Here is a 17,355-nt window from a genome sequence, read left to right as displayed (position 1 = left end):
GCATCAATGTAATGTAATGACCTTTTTTAAAAAATAACAAAGGTATAGTTCATTATAATTCTTATAACTATTTTGTTAGTTTTAATGCTGTGTTAGTTTTAGTGCTGATTTATATTATTTGTGTTTATCTTATGCAGTTTTGTGATGGTTTCATTCTGGCTTTATCTTGACATTTGTGCTGCTATAGTGGGTTTTTTTGGTATCTTTTTGGGGGTTTTTTAGGTTTCATTGTATTTTTTATTTTATTTTACCAGTCTTCAATTTGTGAGACTACCCAGAGGACATGGCTAACTGGAAAGTATATAAATGTCAAAAATTAACAACTATGAAAGGGTTGCAATACAATGGTTGAAGGCCATTGGATGATAAGAGCTGGGAGAGATCCCTGCCTGAAATCCTGGAGAGCCACTGCCTCCAGGCATTTAACCGAGTTAGATGGATTCTCCTGCATTGCAGGGAATTGTAGTAGATGACCTTTGGGATACCTTCCAACGCTACAATTCTATGATTCCATGGCCAATCGTCTGACTCTGTATATGAGAGCTTCCTATGTTCCAAATGTTCCTGTGTTTATTGTTTGAGCCTTATATGCCTACAACAGAGATTTAAACCAGGATCTAAGAAATAGCTTATTTTCTCACAATTCAACTGCCTTACACAGATCACCACCACTGGAAATGCCCTTGATCATCTTTTTAAAATTCCTTCCTACCTTCTCATTCACAACTTTACATTCAATAATACATCTAGGACTTCCCCACACATAATCCCCAGCTTTGCTTCTCTTGTTCCGGACTGGTTTCCTACTAACAACACTAAGAAGCTATTGTGCTTTTCTCTCTCTGAACAGTTGACAGGCGACATCCTGTCAGCAATTTAAGCTCATTCTAGCCAAATAACACTCTTAAACCCCCTCCATAAGTTTTCCTCACTTCAATCACAACAGACAACAACGCCATCAAGATTTGTAAACTCAGCATCACATCTTCACCCTTGCCCTTCACGTCTCTCTCCAGACCTTCATTTTCCGGCTGCTTCTGAATCTTGTCAATTCATCTGGCAATAACTGCTACTCATTCAGAGAGCTAAATCATTGAGACTATGACTGTCTTGCATTTCGATGACTACTGTGAACATATCTCTCTGGCCTTGACCAGTGGAAGACTGCCTCATTAATAAATACATTCTAAATGTTGCCACTAAGGTAATTTCTTTACGTCATCTCTACAACACCTTCACTTCTTCAATTAAAACAAACATAAACCACTTATCTCCCCCCCCCCCAAGGTCTTATGTGCTCCATTGATAACTCTTATAAGTCATTCACTGACACATTCCATTCTGGTGTGGCCATGGATGTCCACAGCAACACTGAGACTTTGGCTTGTGTGTTACATGATACAGTGGTATGGAAAACGTGTTCCCATGTATTTTACTGCACACCATTCATGTTTACAAGGGAAAGCTCTCACACTAGACAGAAATCCAGGGGCAACTGATTCCCATTAGCACAGGTGGGGCAGAAGACAGGAAGAGCACCAGTATGTGGAGCCAAATCCGATGGCAGACAGATCCCTTTCTCCTTCCTACTGAGTTCTACAAGGCCAACACTGGGACTTAAGAGGGGGAAGCTGACACTCAGTGCCCCCACCTGGACTGGATGTAAGTAAGAGGGCAGCAGGGGGCTGAATAAGAGCAGATGGAGGTCCATGGGGCACTACCCCATTTACCATAATGGACCAGCCTCCACCAGAAAAATGTCTATTTTCCATCCAGGCAATCACAAATTGGCCTATTTAGACTATCCACCTCTTAGAAATAATTTTCTAATGATAGGTATGGCAGAGGGAGAGGGCAGTGATTGTCATCAGGATTACTGTGCATGTGGCTGTGAGGTTTACCCCTTCCATTCCCAGCTGTGAGCCAGATGAAAATTATTCTGCCGCACAACAAGGAGGGTCAGAAAAATAGCTACCATTGGCACCAATGGGAGTCTCTCCCCACCCGCAACAAGCCTCAGAGTGCACAGGAAGGTAATACAATTCAATACAAACTTAGAGTGATGTAAAATATCAGAAATGGCTGCTGAGCACTAGCCCTGCGCCAGGTGACCTCTTCCTTATAGGAAGGGATTTTTTTTCAACCAGTACAACAGCATACCCCAAGGCAGCAATATATTTTGTTGTTCTTAGTCTTGGCTTGTTTTTCACCGTCAAAGAAATAAATTGATTACTTCTATGTTGCTTTAAGAGTGGTGAGGCAACAGATTCTGTAAAATGAGGTTGCAGGTGCAGGTTGCAGAATGTGTCCCAACAGGAAAAGGTCTTCCAGATAAAATGGCAAAGGATGACTGCAAAGAGTTAACCTACCCTCAGGTGGCGCAATGGGTCAGTGCAGCTGGCTGTTAACCAGAAGGTTGGTGGTTCAAGCCCACCCAGGGATAGCTGTGGCCAGGATTCCTGCCTGGCAGGGAGTTGGAGTAGATGACTCTCTGGGTCCCTTCCAACTTACAATTCTGTTATACTCACGTTGAATGTCAATGGTGACAGAGGTCTCCTTTCCATTGGGAATGGCCTTGTTGGTAGCTCGGCAGACGATGGTCTGGCCGTTCTCAATGTCGGATGGGGAGACAAAGAGTGTGCTCATAATGCTCTCTCTCTTGCCATCACGAAGCACCGTCTGCAGAAGAAAACAAAAGTCAACAGTTACCACTTTGGGGAAGAGATGACCGATCTACAGCAACGTGTTGCAGGTTTTGGAACAAGACCAGCCTTTGGCTTGGAACTGCACCTATTGATTGAAAGCCTATTTCCTTGCATTTTCATTAAAATAAATGCCCAAGGCAGCTAACGAACAGAACACTGTCAAGTCCAACAATAAAATACACATGCACACAACTAGCTAACTATAAAAGAGACAAGAGGGAGCTGATAAAACATTTCAATTACCAAGACAAGGAGATTAAAAGTGAAAGCTCAACATGCCAAATGCGTCTTGGAACGCCATCAGATTTTGGGGGTGGGGTGGGGGGTGGTTAGACAAACCTTCCTTGGCAGTTCCAAAGTCTACCTGTAACCTACTTAATTAGCAGTTTCTGCAACAATATACGAACCAAACCACAGGCACCACTCCAAATTTTGAGGTGCCCTTCTCCAACCAAGTGATGTTTACAGAAATGCGTGTGCATTTTAAAAAATGCATATATTTAAGAAAATAACATACAAAAAAAATATTCCATCCTTTGGAGCCAGACCTACCCTCTTGCATTAATTTCGGATGTTTGTCACTTATTCCAATGTGCACTTTCAGTCGGCACGTTTAATCCTGTCTAGTCAGACAGGCCAGGCATATGAATAAAATAGAATATTTAAAAGCTCATTAACACACCGCACTGAAGGTGCTTCTTCACGCCTATCAAGAGGGCACCCGTGTCTGTGGTGCTCCAGAGCCAACCCTTCACACTTCCAAATACCAGAGGTTGCCCAGGTGTGCTCGCTGGGGAGCTGGAATTCTAAAGCTTTGCCTTCCCTGTAATGCTTTATGAGAGGAGCAGGAACATGGCTTGGCACAGAATTAATCTGCTGTCAGATTTGATCTGAATCTTTTACTTGGCTTCCTGGTAGCTACATCGGGCTCTGGGAATTGAGATATATTCAGCCCAGACAGGTGCCCAAGTGAAGGCAGTAATGCTCACCTGCCTGGGCCTTTCATAAAGCTATTCTCATCCCATGCTAAGCAGACAGTGGTGGACCTTGGGGTCTCAAATTTCAGTGGTGCCCTGTGCAATGCCAAAATTCAGTGCCTTCTGCTGCTTCTAAATCATAGTTGCAGTGTCCTCTGTGCAGCCCTGGAGGCTCAGCACCCAGTGCGACCAAACTGGTTTCACTCCCCTAAATCCACCTCTGACTGTGGGACCCTGCAGGGCTTGGTAAGGCCCCAGGGAGACAGCAGCCATTGTGGTGCTCTCTAGAGGGTTTGGACTACAACTCCCATCATCCCCAAATTGTGGGATGTAAACACAGGAGCAGTCAATGACAACATTCCTAGAGTGTACATGTTAGAACATGGGGAGGGATGTCTGTCCAGCAAGCAGGTAAACTTCCTGGGGACGGACTTCCTCCGCATGTGACCAGAGGTGGGTGTGGCCTCACCTGTGCAGGTAATGACAAAAGCACAGGGCAGGCAGCCACTCTCTCTCTCTCTCTGCCATTTTCTTTCAATGAGGAAACATCTAAGGATGCCCTCTTGGCTCTCAGCCAAGAGAGGAGATAAGGACTATCTTGCTACAAGATAGATTCTGAATGTATGTAACCTTTTAAAGCTGTCTGCCTTCTGGGATCATATTGTGAACAGAACGTGAGTAAACTCTTTTATACCTTTATAAAGACTGTGCCATGTCTTGTATTTTAAGAGGGAACAAAGGGGAAATTACCAGAGTAATTATTATAGAGGTTCTAGCGAACCTGTGCACACGTTACCATTGCGAACTTAAAGGGGAATGTCTATAAACTCTGCTGATATTTTGGGAACTTGTTAGCACAAGTTGGATTAGGATATAATCTCACAATATATCCTCTCCTGCACCCCAGAACATTCCCACACAAATGGGGGCTGGGAGCGCTGTAACATCTGGAGACGCTCACACTGGCTACCCCTGCCTCTGAGAAGTTTGATTGCAACAGACATGCTTCTCTGTGGACACATGCAGTTTGGCTGGAGAAGTGAGTGTTTCTGGGCATGTGCAAAATGACAATAGCAGCAGCAGCAGCAGTTTTGATTTTTTTTTTTACTTGCCCTTCACCATGAGGTTCCAGGAAGGGTTGTTACTATTGTTGATGTTATTTTATTTATTAAAGTTGCCAGTCACTTTGTACAAAAGAAGAACTCTTAAAGCAACTTAACAAATAAAATCAATTTATAATTTTAAAATAACGGTTTAACAATTTAAAACTGTGCTATTTTTTAAAAAAAACACTTTCTGTTTGTTTGTTTCTGAGCCACTGCATATGCCCCCTGCCCCACAATAAGAACATAAGAACTGTCACGGCTAAAATGGCTGCTGTTTCTTTAATGCGAATAAAGCTGGGTCAGCATGACTCAGCGGTCTGCACCAAGTTGTATCTATAGAGTGAGAAATGTTAGTTTGGCTGCTGGTGTTTGGGTTGGTTGGTTGGTTAGTGCTGGTGTGTATAGTTATTCAGTCGTGTTTTGCACAAAGACTTTTAAGAATAAAACTCTGCAAGGATATTCCCGTGGACGCTTTTATGCAGACAAGGGTCCGAGGACCAGGCTGAGGAGACAAAGGGAGGTCAGAACCCTTTCCTTCTTCTTTTTTGCTTTTTACAAACACTGACAAGAACATCCTGGATGGATTAAAGCAAAGCAGCCTCCCTCTCCCATCAGTCCCAGCCAGCATGGTCAATGGAAAGGGATGATGGGAGCTGGAGTCCCAAACGTCTGCAGAGCACCAGGTTGGAAAAGGATGGCCTAACAGTTCATTTAAACCAGGGATGGGGAACTGGTAGCCCTCCAGATCTTGATGGACTCCAGCTCCCATTATCCTTGACCACTGAGCATCTTGGCTAGGGTTCATGGAACTTGGAGTCCAACAACATCTGGAAGGCCACGTATTAACCATCTCTGATCTTGACCAAAATTCTGTTTCCAGCAGTGACCAACCAATGGTTTGGGGGGAAGCTACAAGCAAGGCACCAAGGCAGCTACTGTCCTCATCTAGCTCCTGGTATTTAGAGGCATACTGCCACTGAGCATGGAAGCTCCATCTCAATATCCTATCTAATAACCATTAATTTTGTTTAAGAAGCTTGGAAATCACAGGAAATCTTGATCAACTGCCCTTGCACACATTTAATACATTCCCTTTCTCTACCTTGGACTGCAAGAAGATCAAACCTCTCCATTCTTAAGGAAATCAGCCCTGAGTGCTCACTGGAAGGACAGATCGTGAAGCTGAGGCTCCAATACTTTGGCCACCTCATGAGAAGAGAAGACTCCCTGGAAAAGACCCTGATGTTGGGAAAGATGGAGGGCACAAGGAGAAGGGGACGACAGAGGACGAGATGGTTGGATAGTGTTCTCGAAGCTACCAGCATGAGTTTGACCAAACTGCGGGAGGCAGTGGAAGACAGGAGTGCCTGGCGTGCTCTGGTCCATGGGGTCACAAAGAGTCGGACATGACTAAACGACTAAATGACTAAACAACAACAACTTTCTCTACCTTATGGACATACCCAACTGTGTACTTCCTGGCTGTTTATCCTTGCCCTGGATAATCAGCAAAGTCTGAGCTTGAGCACAATTTGAAGGCATTGAAAAACCAACCAGTTTGAGCTTTCTTCAGAAGTTCAGGGTTAAACCATCTGGAAGTGACTGACCTTCCATGCAATGGAATTTTGCTCTGTTTAGATAGTGCCCATTTCATTCAGCGCCTTTTGGATTGACCCACCCATTGTGCATCCTTGTAAATGCAGCTACATAGATCTCAATGTACCAGGCATGGCATTATCTCAAAGGACTGGGGGAAAGCACATACAATAGGAACATAAAAACAAGCATGAAGGAGCCCCCAACCCACTCACAGGTCCTTGTATGATCAGTGGAAACAGTTGGTCCTGGCAATTATTAACCACTCTCAACTCCACCCTGATAATTGCCACCTGCCTGGATTTTAACTTGTCTGAATTAATTTTAAGATGTATTTTAATTAATTGATGTCTGTTTTTATGCTTATTGTGTTGTTTTTGTGATGTTAGCTGCTCTGAGCCTGGCCTCGGCTGGGGAGGGCGGGATACAAATAAAATTATTATTATTATTATTATTATTATTATTATTATTATTATTATTATTAAAAAGCAGCCTTGTACTGAGTTAGTCCATCTAGCTCAGTATTGTCTACACAGACTGGCAGCAACTGGCAAAGGTTACAGAGAGCCTCTTCCAGGACTATCTGGTGATGCCAGGGATTGAAACTGGGACATTCTGCATGCAAGGCAGATGCTCTACCACTGAGCTACGGCCCTTCCCCTAAACAGGCACTGACAAGAACTACACAAATCACATGCTATCCATTCCAACCTGCTGCCATTTTGACTCTGTCCTGATTCCCCCAAAGCCAGGAGGAATGTTTCTACCTGGGCTGGGTTTTAGCATGGTGAAGTTCAGGCAATGGACTAACATCATGCTTATAGCTATTTAACTGGACTTTAATTGAATTTTAATAGACTTTTAATGGGACATGCAACATTTTATAATATTTATAGAGAATATTAATCTGTTGCCAAACCCCCCCCCCAAGCCTTTGGTAATGAGGAAATGGAGCACTGAAATAGGAAGGCGGTTTTAGGAGGATTAAGTGAGATGACAAGTGGATGCATATTCAAGCCTACAGGAAGAGGAACTTAGTAGGGGGCAAATCCTGGGGAGTGTGAGCCACAGCTGCCCATACAAACATAAGAAGAGCGCTGCTGGATCAAGCCAAGGGCCCATCTAGTCCAGCACTCCATTCAGAGGCCAACCAGATGTCTGCAAGCACAATTGGAGGGCAACAGCACTCTCCTCACCCCCTGCAATTTCCAGGAACTGGTACTGAAAGGCATACTGGCTCAAACAGTGTAGGTGGAGCTGTTCTGTTGGTCTTATGCTGGCTTCTTTCTCCATCCTCACTTTCATGCCTTGCTGCATTCCATTCTTCCTCCAGGAGGGAACAAGCTTACAAAAAGCGGAGGCGGGAAGCAGAGGAGCATCCAAATGCAAAACGCTCTACCAGAACCAGGGGAAGGGGGAAAAAACCACCCTTCTCTTGACAGACTTGCATATTAATGGGCTAGACAGGAATTAATTCCATCCAAGTCAGAGGAGGGGGGAGGTCAGCCCTTTTGCGGTTCTAATTAGCATCGGCTGCTGCCCGAGATTCCGGGAGACAAGGTCAAGCTGTGGACTTAATTGTTCTGCTGTGTCCACATGGCATTTGGGGAAGAGGAAATGTGTGCTTGTTGTGTTGATCAAGATTACACAAGGGGGGGGGGCGGGGAGGAAATATTCTGTGAGAAACAGAGGGAAGGGATTTGAAATCGCCACTGCACAAACAGTGCCATCATGCTGTGCTTTAAAAATCCGTGGTCCCCCACTCCCACCCCCACATCATCTCACATCCACCTTCTTTCTCCTGCAGCTTTGGTGCACAGCAACCCGTTGGCCATTTCCTGAGAGATTGCTGATGGCAGGAGAAATGAAATGTCTTAGGATTTGGGTGCAATAAAGCAAGAATCCTCCTATAATACTGCAGGCAAATCAGATGGCGGTGAGAGAAAGGTCACGCCGCTTATGCAAATCAGATGCTGGATTTTCCGATAGCAAGCAGAAGGCCTGGAGGATGAGGCTGGCTAATGCAGATGAAGCTGCAGGCAGGCAACAGAGGCGGCCTGGACCAGAGCATGCCGCAGCTAGCCAAGGACTGAAATCCAAGAGACGGTTTGTGCATCTTATTTTGCAAAGGAAGGATATGGGATTTTGTTTCTGCCTTCCTCTCCTGTCCCTGATCCCTGGCCAGTGTTAGTGTAAACTGATCAGCATGCAAATCAGCTTTTCGAACAACCTCCCTCCATCATGAGACTGAAAACCCACACTATGTTCACTAAAAATATGATAACGTTGCTGGGCTTTAGTCATCGTTCGCTCTGTGAAAATGCACTGAGTGCATTCATGGCTGCTGGCCGCATTCAAGATTCCTGTGCATTCATCAGAAGGTAAGAAGGTGTTAGGAAAGGATCGTGGTTCAGTAGCAGAGCATATACTTTGCATGCAAAAGGTCCCAGGTTCAATCCCTGGCATTTCCAGGTAGGGCAGGGAGACACCACTGTCTGAAATCCTGGAGAGCCGCTGCCAGCCAGTGTAGAGAGTACTAAGCTATGGCTTTGATTCAGTGTAAGGCAGCTTCCTATGTTCCTAGCAGAACATGCACATGCACAAATGTATGCATATAGGCTGGATAGCTCAGTTGGTAGAACATGAGACTCTTGATCCCAGGGTTGTGGGATCATGCCCCACATTGTGTGAGAGATTCCTGCATTGTAGGAAGTTGGATTAGATGATCCTTGTGGCTCCTTCCAACTCTACGATTCTATGATTCTATGCGTGTAGGGTCTCTGTGCGTTTGGAGACTCAATTCAGGGTCCCTAATTGCACATGGTCATTTGAGCAAGACTCTTGTGACAGCCTAAACTGGGTTCTTAGATTATAGGTCAAAGTGCAACATGCTGCTGCAGAAGGGACCTGCACAATTAGGGATGTTTGAAGGCACTGCTTTCCTTTCCGCCCTGTATTAGCCGCATGTAGCACTGTTTCCATTTTGCTTCAGTTCGGCTTCTGCCAAAAACTACTTTATGTACCTCACTGTCCTCTGTGACAAAATTACACAATTTACATACCTTATGTAATGAATTATGCAAATTACATGAACTACATAAATTACACTGTCGATACATTATTCCACTCCATTTTAGTGCAAAAGAAACATGTTGCAAATGGGGAGGGATGTGATCAATTACATATCTCTCAACTGTAGACTGAAAGCAACCATGGCAAGAGGACCTCAGCAGCTGAGATGGAGAATAAGGAATCAGGCAGTCTGTAAGGTACTTGGGGCCCAGATTGTGGGAAGAACATGGGACAAATAAGCCAACACTGGAAATCTTAGATTCTATTTCTGTTTTCATTGGAATTCTCCAACATTCCTACCAGCTCTTTGGCTCACTTCTGCTTTGAAATCTGATGTTCATGAAAGCTGAAACATCTGGAAATTGATGTCAGAATTAGTTATCCTTTTGTCTTTCCCAGGAAGTAATCCATGTGCAGGATGAGATAGGAACATAGTACGGGAGGGTATTAGCTTATTGAAATATGTTGTCCATTCCATTCCATAGGCTTGGGGAAGGTCATCATTTTGTTAAATAAAAATACATATTAAAATTTTAAAAATATGTGTGTGCTCCATTAAAGTATATGTAGTACGAATTAAAATCCAATTAAATAGGCATAAAAATAACATTAACTGGCCTACTCCTCTGCTGCCTTAACCTCAGAGATACCATAAATAACCCCTTTCACTTTGCCTCCTTGCAGTGCAGATGTGGCACATAGTTTCTACCAGCCCTACTTTCTTAGAAAGGTTGTATCCCAGAGCATCCACCTTGCATGTGGAACATCTCAGCATCTCTAGGTAGAGCTGCTGAAATTCTGGAGAGCCATTGCCCACCAGTGCAGGCAGCACTGAGCTAGGTGGACCCATCTGACTTAGTCTGACTTAATCTAAGGCATCTTCTAGTGTTCCTACGTCCATCCCTAGGAAAGGTTAGGTTAGTAGGTACCAAGGATAGGGCCTTTTCAGTAGTGATCCTACATCTTTGGAACTCCCTCCTCCAAAAGTTTCCTTTGGCCCCCTGTGGGTTTCAAACAGATCCTTTGAAGTTTTTTTATTCCATCAAGCTTTTCAAATATTTTGCCGCTGGCTCACTACATTTTAGCCAGGTGCTTCTTAATGGATTGTTTATAATGCATGTTGCATTAATATTTCAATCCCAGTTATTTATTTTTTTAAACTGCCTTGTGAGGGCTTGGCCCTCAAAGGTGGGATACAAAGAGGACAGGTAAAGGGTAAAGGGACCCCTGACCGTTAGGTCCAGTCGTGGCTGACTCTGGGGTTGCGGCGCTCATCTTGCTTTACTGGCCGAGGGAGCCGACGTTTGTCCGCAGTTTTTCCAGGTCATGTGGCCAGCATGACTAAGCCGCTTCTGGCGAACCAGAGCAGCGCACAGAAACTCCGTTTACCTTCCCACCAGAGTGGTACCTATTTATCTACTTGCACTTTGACGTGCTTTCGAACTGCTAGGTTGGCAGGAGCAGGGACTGAGCAATGGGAGCTCACCCCATTGCAGGGATTCGAACCGCCGACCTTCTGATCGGCAAGTCCTAGGCTCTGTGGTTAAACCCACAGCGCCATCCGCGTCCAGCGAAGAAGATGCTCTACCACTAAACTAGGGGCTTTCTCCAAATATTTGGCAAAGGGATGTAATCTGCACTCAGACTGTAGCAAAAACTTCAAGATGGCCAAAGACAAAGTTGAGCTTGAAAGGTATGAAGGTGATATGGGCATCTCAGTGATTGCTACGTATATATACAGAGAGGTCACTGTGCTTTCTTTTGCTCCCTGTGCTCTTGCACTTCTCACCTGCCTGAGAGGCACCTTAGTGGCATTTCCAGCAGAAGAATTTTCTTTTCAGTGGAAACAAACTCTTAGAAACTAACATAAATGCTGCACTTGGGCACAGAACACTCTTTGAGAAATTGTAGCCTGGTGTCAAGCTCACAGCAGGGGACGTAAGGAGGCTACACAGACTGGCTAAGGCCTCCACACCTGCACTAGAGACCATTTTGCCCTGAATAATGTTTATTTTGTCAAAATGCTTGCTTTAAAAATTCTGTTCCTGCGCTCGCTCACAATCCGTTTCACCAAGCTGCCTGCCATCACCTCTGCCCATATGCAGAGGCAGTTTCAGGCCATCTGAGGAAGCTTGTAATGTTATTGCTGCAATTAAAATGCACTGGCAGCCTTATAACCAATGCTGCTTGGGAATTCTAAGAAACAAATAAACAAAGATGATTGCAGTTTTGAAATTAGTGGTTTAAAATCCGTGCAGTATTGAAAGGTTCGGTCCACCATCTTGAGTCAAAATGGTATCCATTTATGTATCTAAACAAGGGTGAAAATACGCTCCTTGATCTCAAAAATCATGTTGCTAAATTTGGACAAGCTGTCCAAATGCACTGCAAACAGAGAAACAAAGCACTTTTCAAAATACATAGTAGAAGGGGAGTTTCTGATCATTAGGAAAATAATAATAATTTCCCTCTCTATACTGATTAGTATAGAGTTCCCTTCTCTCTATACCAATTAGTTTCTGGGCTCAATTCAATGTGTTGGTTTTGACCTATAAAGCGTTATGTGGCTCAGGACCCCAATACCTCAAGGGCCTCTTTTCAGTGGCTGGGCTTTTATATGTGTGTGTGTTTAATCATCATTTGTTATGACCTTGGAGATCTGATCTCCCTCCTCTACCTTTCCTCTCCTTTTCTTTTTCAAGAGGGGCGACCCTGCTAACTTTTACTGTTTTTGGTGCAGTAGAATCTAGAAGCACCTTAAAGAAAAATGGAATCATTATGGCCTAAGCTTTGGGGGACTTCAGTCCATCAGATGCATGAAGTGTTATCCTGAGAGACATGTATGCATACACACACTTGGTTTGTGGCAATGGGGATTGTAAACAGTGAGGTCAGAGGGAAATGAAACACAGAAAAGTACAAGCATTGATAATCATGTAATTAACTGCAGCCATTCACAGCTGATATCCTGGCAATTAACAGATACAGTGAGATGTTTAAGGGAAAAAAATCATTGATCTCAATTCAATCAATCAATCAATCAATCAATCAATCAATAGCATTGAACCTCCTGCTGTATTGTGATTTAGCAGACCTAGAATTCTAGTGTTAAGCAAATTAACAAATACAGTGTGATAAAAACTCCTTCCTCAATTCAATCCACAGCTGATAGCATCAAACTCTTGATGTGTTGTAACTCTGCAGACCTGGAATTCTATTGCTGTGAGACAGGGAGAATATATCTCTGTCCCACCACAAAAAGTCCTCCCAGTCTAGGATGTGAGGGCATTTGAGACAACTTAGCTAAGCGGGTCTGGACTGGGTCAATGCCTGGTTGAAAGACCCTTTGGGAATGCTATGTATGGAACCTCGAGTTCCATGATGGAAGATTGTAGAAATATATATTTTTTACTAATAATGTGACTTGAGTTCTCCCTGTGAAGGTCCATCTCTAGGTCAGCCAAGTCATCACCACCTGGGTGGGCCTTAGCTGTCCTCTTTGACACCCACCCTGACCCCAATTCCAAATCTCAGACCCTTACCTTGGAATAGGTTGCTCCATTTATTACTTCTCCTCTCCTCATCCAAATAATGGATGCTGCTGGTTTAGCATTGTCCGCGTGGCAGGTCAGATTCAGAGGATCTCCAGCTCGCAGACTAATGACGGGCCCTCCAATAATTATGGGATCATCCGGAGGCACTGTAGAGAAAACAGAGCGTGGTGCAATTTATGAGCTTCAGAACAAAACCCACCAGATTAGAGAGAGGGCAGGATATACCGATCCAAGAGAATAAGCATGACACAATATGCTGAAATCCACATTTGATCTGCAGAATGAATCAGCCAAGCTGAGGAGGCATAAAAAAGAATGAAAGATTGCTTCTGGCAGCATCAGCACCAGCCATGTCGCCAACAGTACAATAACAAGGTGTTGTACAATAGGGGTGCATTGAAATATAGTTTCATAATAAGGCACTTCATACATGGAGAACTTGCTGTAACCCAATAAAGAGATGTACACAAAGGGATTTAAAGCACATTGTATAACATGCTTCGATCACATATTTGTTCCCCCATTCAAGGCATTTGGTTAAAGGGTGATACAGAGGGTGAGTTTTCTCCCAACTCAATACTTTTTGTCTGGTGCTGCTTTTATTCTAGTGCACACAATTCCTGATTTTTGAGGTCAAAATGAAAAATGTGCATTTATTCGGGACTAAATCATCCAGAACTTGAAACGTGTGCTTTTGTGGAAGAAGCTTCCATTGTGCAGGGTGTGAATACCAGTTTGGTATGCAAATATGGAAACTAATACATGGGGGAGGGATTTATTGTAGATTATGAATACAGATTTTTTATTTAGTTTAAAAATAATATGAAAAAAGTTTCTGTGGTTAGCTGGGTTACCCTTTGGAGTGCATGGGGAATGCTGAACATGGCTGCTTATTTCTCCCACTTGCTCAGCCCCACCCCCTTCCTTTATTTTTTCACATGTTACAACAAAACAAGGAGAGGGAGAGCAAATGTGATGTAGGTGTGCACCCTCTTATTTTGTTATTGCAAGAGTGATTTGGACTTACTGCATTCCCAGTATAACTTACATGGGCTGTACCAAGCTGGAAGGGTGAACATGTGAAGAAGTTGAATCTTATTCAGTTTGATTGATTCCTACCTCCTAGTATTTATTCATTTACTTACACATGCTGTGACATGTTCCTTATCGCTGCCCAAGGTCCCCAGGATCCTCACAGCCCCAGAGTGAGTCTTATCTCCAAACAGTGAGTGCCTTACTCTTAACATTTGGGTCCTCTTTTCATCACTAGATCCTGCTTCCATAACAAACTTCCTACAGCTCTCCTACCTCACCACTGGGGTTGCTAGATCCAGATCCAGCTCTTTGTTGTTGCTTCTAACCACCTCCTCCTTTTTGCTAAAGCTGTCCTCATGATCTAACCTTCTTTCTGCCTTCTGCCCCCACGGCTCCAGGCTCCTACCCTCTTTGCCCAGGACTGTCTCAGCCATGTCTGAGGATCAGACCTGCATAGCCAAAAAGATTCCTCACCCCGGGTTTTTAGGAGAGGAAGGTGGATGTCATCAAAGGGACATGCTCTCCATCAAGGCTGTTGGTTGAAATCAATCATATTTAACAGTCTAAAGTATTTAGGGAACAAAGAATCTGATTTCATTTCAATACATTACTAAGTGTACCAGCTTATTCCACAGATGTTCTATTACTGTTTCTACACTAGACATTTATGGTATCTGCAGGTAGTCGACAGACAGTTTAGGCTTGGGATGGGTTTTCTTTGCTGAACCTTTATTGTCTGAGCGAGCTTTAGATATGAAAGCAATAACATATTTCCTCCACTTTATTTATTTACCACATCGCTGACGGGCTTCTCCTGCTGAGGTGCACACATATTACTTTATGAAGGCCGGGGGCAAAAGCTGTCATTTAGTCCAGAATGCAAAGCAAGAGATTTGGTCTAAAACAAAGAACAGTGGTGTATAACTAGATTATTTCATTCTATTTGAGACATGAATCAGAGCACTGGGCGACAGCTTTCACAGCTGAAGCCGTGAATATGTTCATGTAGCTCCGTTTGTGTGTCTGTTCCAGGAGGATGTGGAGCATCAATTTTAGGTTGAAATGGGATGTTAAAGAGTCATCAAGAACCCACTGCCTAGAATCACTTCTCTGCTATTTCTTGTAATGTCTACTGTAACATTGTGCAAGCACTGAGAGCCCTGCATAATTTCTTCAAATTGAGAACTCGGGTGGTTGAGTGTCGACACTATTGCATGCAGAATGGCACTACCGATAAATAAGAGGCAGGGATTAGCATGCCTGGGAAAATTCTGAGGTATGAAAAGTACTAAATATTAGGAGGAAAAACCAAAGCAAATGCGCACCAAGCATGCTCAGTGGTTTCAAGGAGCCACAGAATGTTGGATGTCAGTTGTGCAATTCTGTTAAGAGGTAACTATCCTGACGTGGGTGGCACTGTGGGTTAAACCACAGAGCCTAGGACTTGTTGATCAGAAGGTTGACGGTTCGAATCCCGGCGACGGTTGCTCGGTCCCTGCTCCTGCCAACCTAGCAGTTCGAAAGCCTGAAGTGCAAGTAGATAAATAGGTACTGCTCCGGCGGGAAGGTAAACAGCGTTTCTGTGCGCTGCTCTGGTTCTCCAGAAGCGGCTTAGACATGCTGGCCACATGACCCGGAAGCTGTACGCCGGCTCCCTCGGCCAATAAAGCGAGATGAGTGCCGCAACCCCAGAGTTGTCCGCGACTGGACCTAATGGCCAGGGGCCCCTTTACCTTTACCTATACTGTGGCTTTTTGTTCCAGGTCCCACTTCTCCTCTGTCTCCCCTATGATACAAACTAATGGGATGTATCTAATGCTCTTGTGCTAGCAGATGGGTGGGTTTTAAAACTGTGCCGCAGAGGAAACCAAGTCACCAGCTGTGCCAGCAGAAACTAATTGCACAATAGATTGAGCAACCAAGTCACCAGCAACCTACACATGCATTCTCTTGCTCAACAACTTTCCCTTGGTGCCAAACATTACACCAGCAGAACAAGGATAGGACTTTAACTAAGTGATTTTAACTTGGCGCTTCCTTGGATACAGACCAATTTGTTTATTTTAACAGATTGTCTTAATTTGCTTTAAACCTTAGCTGCATCGTGCACAGTTCTTTATTTAAAATCCTATTCATTGCCATTCCCTGTCGCCTGAAAGATGAGCATTGGTCCTATTTTCTTCACAGACCTTGATTTTGACATTCTTCAGATTATAATATCATTGAATCACCCAAGTCTATAATTCTGGGGAAACCAGTCAGGTCAGTAAGGAAACCACTTAACAATAATAGGCCAGAGCAGGTCATATAGTATTTCCTAATTTATTTATTTTTTAAAAAGCATTCAAAAGCCACTTGCTCACTGGTCAGAGCAGAAGAGGATTCTCATAATGATTTGGAACAGGCCCACCAATAGTCAACAAACAAGTCTGAGGAAGGTACAAGAAGAAGCCCTAAACCCAACTCTTCAGCAATGGTGGAAAGGCAATTCTTTATACTTATTAGCACAATTGCAGGGACTATTTTTGTATTGTATCACCTGCCAACCTTCACTTAATAAACAAAAGGCACTCCTCATCTCAAGGGAGGTTCTGCAGCTATCTCTCTTATCAAATAAGACTTTGCTGCAAATTTTGACTCAGATGACATCAGGGATCTTTCATCCTTCCTCTAGAAAAAAAACCTCCATCATTCAAATTGCCATCTTGACAGCTTGCTAGGAGTGTGTGTGTGTGTTTGTGTCTCCATCCCACATTGCAGGCACACAAAAAAAGAAGGCATTTTCAGAGATGTTGAGGCCTGGAGAGTTTATAGCACCCATGTGCCACTAAATTCTTACACTGCCATATATCTACGTGTCTTTTGATTTATAATCCACTCTTTCCACATAGGCTCAGAGCAGGCAGCAACATTATAAAAACAAGCTAACACCATAAAATTAGTGATGGGCGAATTCCCCTTGGCTTGCCTCAAAACACATTTTTTAGAGCTTTCTGAGACATTTTTTTAAAAAAAGCTTTAAGGTTTCCCCCCCCAAGTATTCTCAAGGAAAGCTTAGAGGAAAACGAATGAACAATGGAGGGCACACCCCTTCCTTTTGAGCTGCTTGTACCCTCCTCATAAACAGCACCTCCATCTTTCAGAAGGGAGGAGGAGTAAGCAGTGCTGAGGAGAGCTGGCTAGAAAGAAGGGAAGCATTTTCAACCTCTCTTTATATGAAACAGACACCCACAGGCATGTTCAAAAGTGTCACTTCCTTCAGGTAATGTGGGGATTTGAAATTGCTCTGCCTCCAGATTCAGACTCTGTT

General features: G+C 43.8%; 1 protein-coding gene across 2 annotated transcripts in view; it reads right to left on the bottom strand.

Moving 5' to 3' along the window:
* KIRREL3 (kirre like nephrin family adhesion molecule 3) overlaps positions 1–17,355 on the bottom strand; it is a 737,348-nt gene that overhangs the window by 165,694 nt on the left and 554,299 nt on the right. For both annotated transcript variants that reach the window (XM_080983902.1, XM_080983903.1), the window contains exons 6-7: positions 12,999–13,156; positions 2,529–2,679 (exon numbers count right to left, since the gene is read on the bottom strand). In XM_080983902.1, the coding sequence (XP_080840028.1) occupies positions 2,529–2,679; positions 12,999–13,156 (309 nt within the window). The remainder of the gene's footprint in view (positions 1–2,528; positions 2,680–12,998; positions 13,157–17,355) is intronic.

This window comes from Podarcis pityusensis, assembly GCF_964106645.2.
Source record: "Podarcis pityusensis genome assembly, chromosome: 15".
NCBI classification, from domain to species: Eukaryota; Metazoa; Chordata; class Lepidosauria; order Squamata; family Lacertidae; genus Podarcis; species Podarcis pityusensis.
The sequence above is the reverse complement of the archived record's forward strand: the minus strand, read 5'-3'. Positions and strand labels throughout refer to the sequence as shown.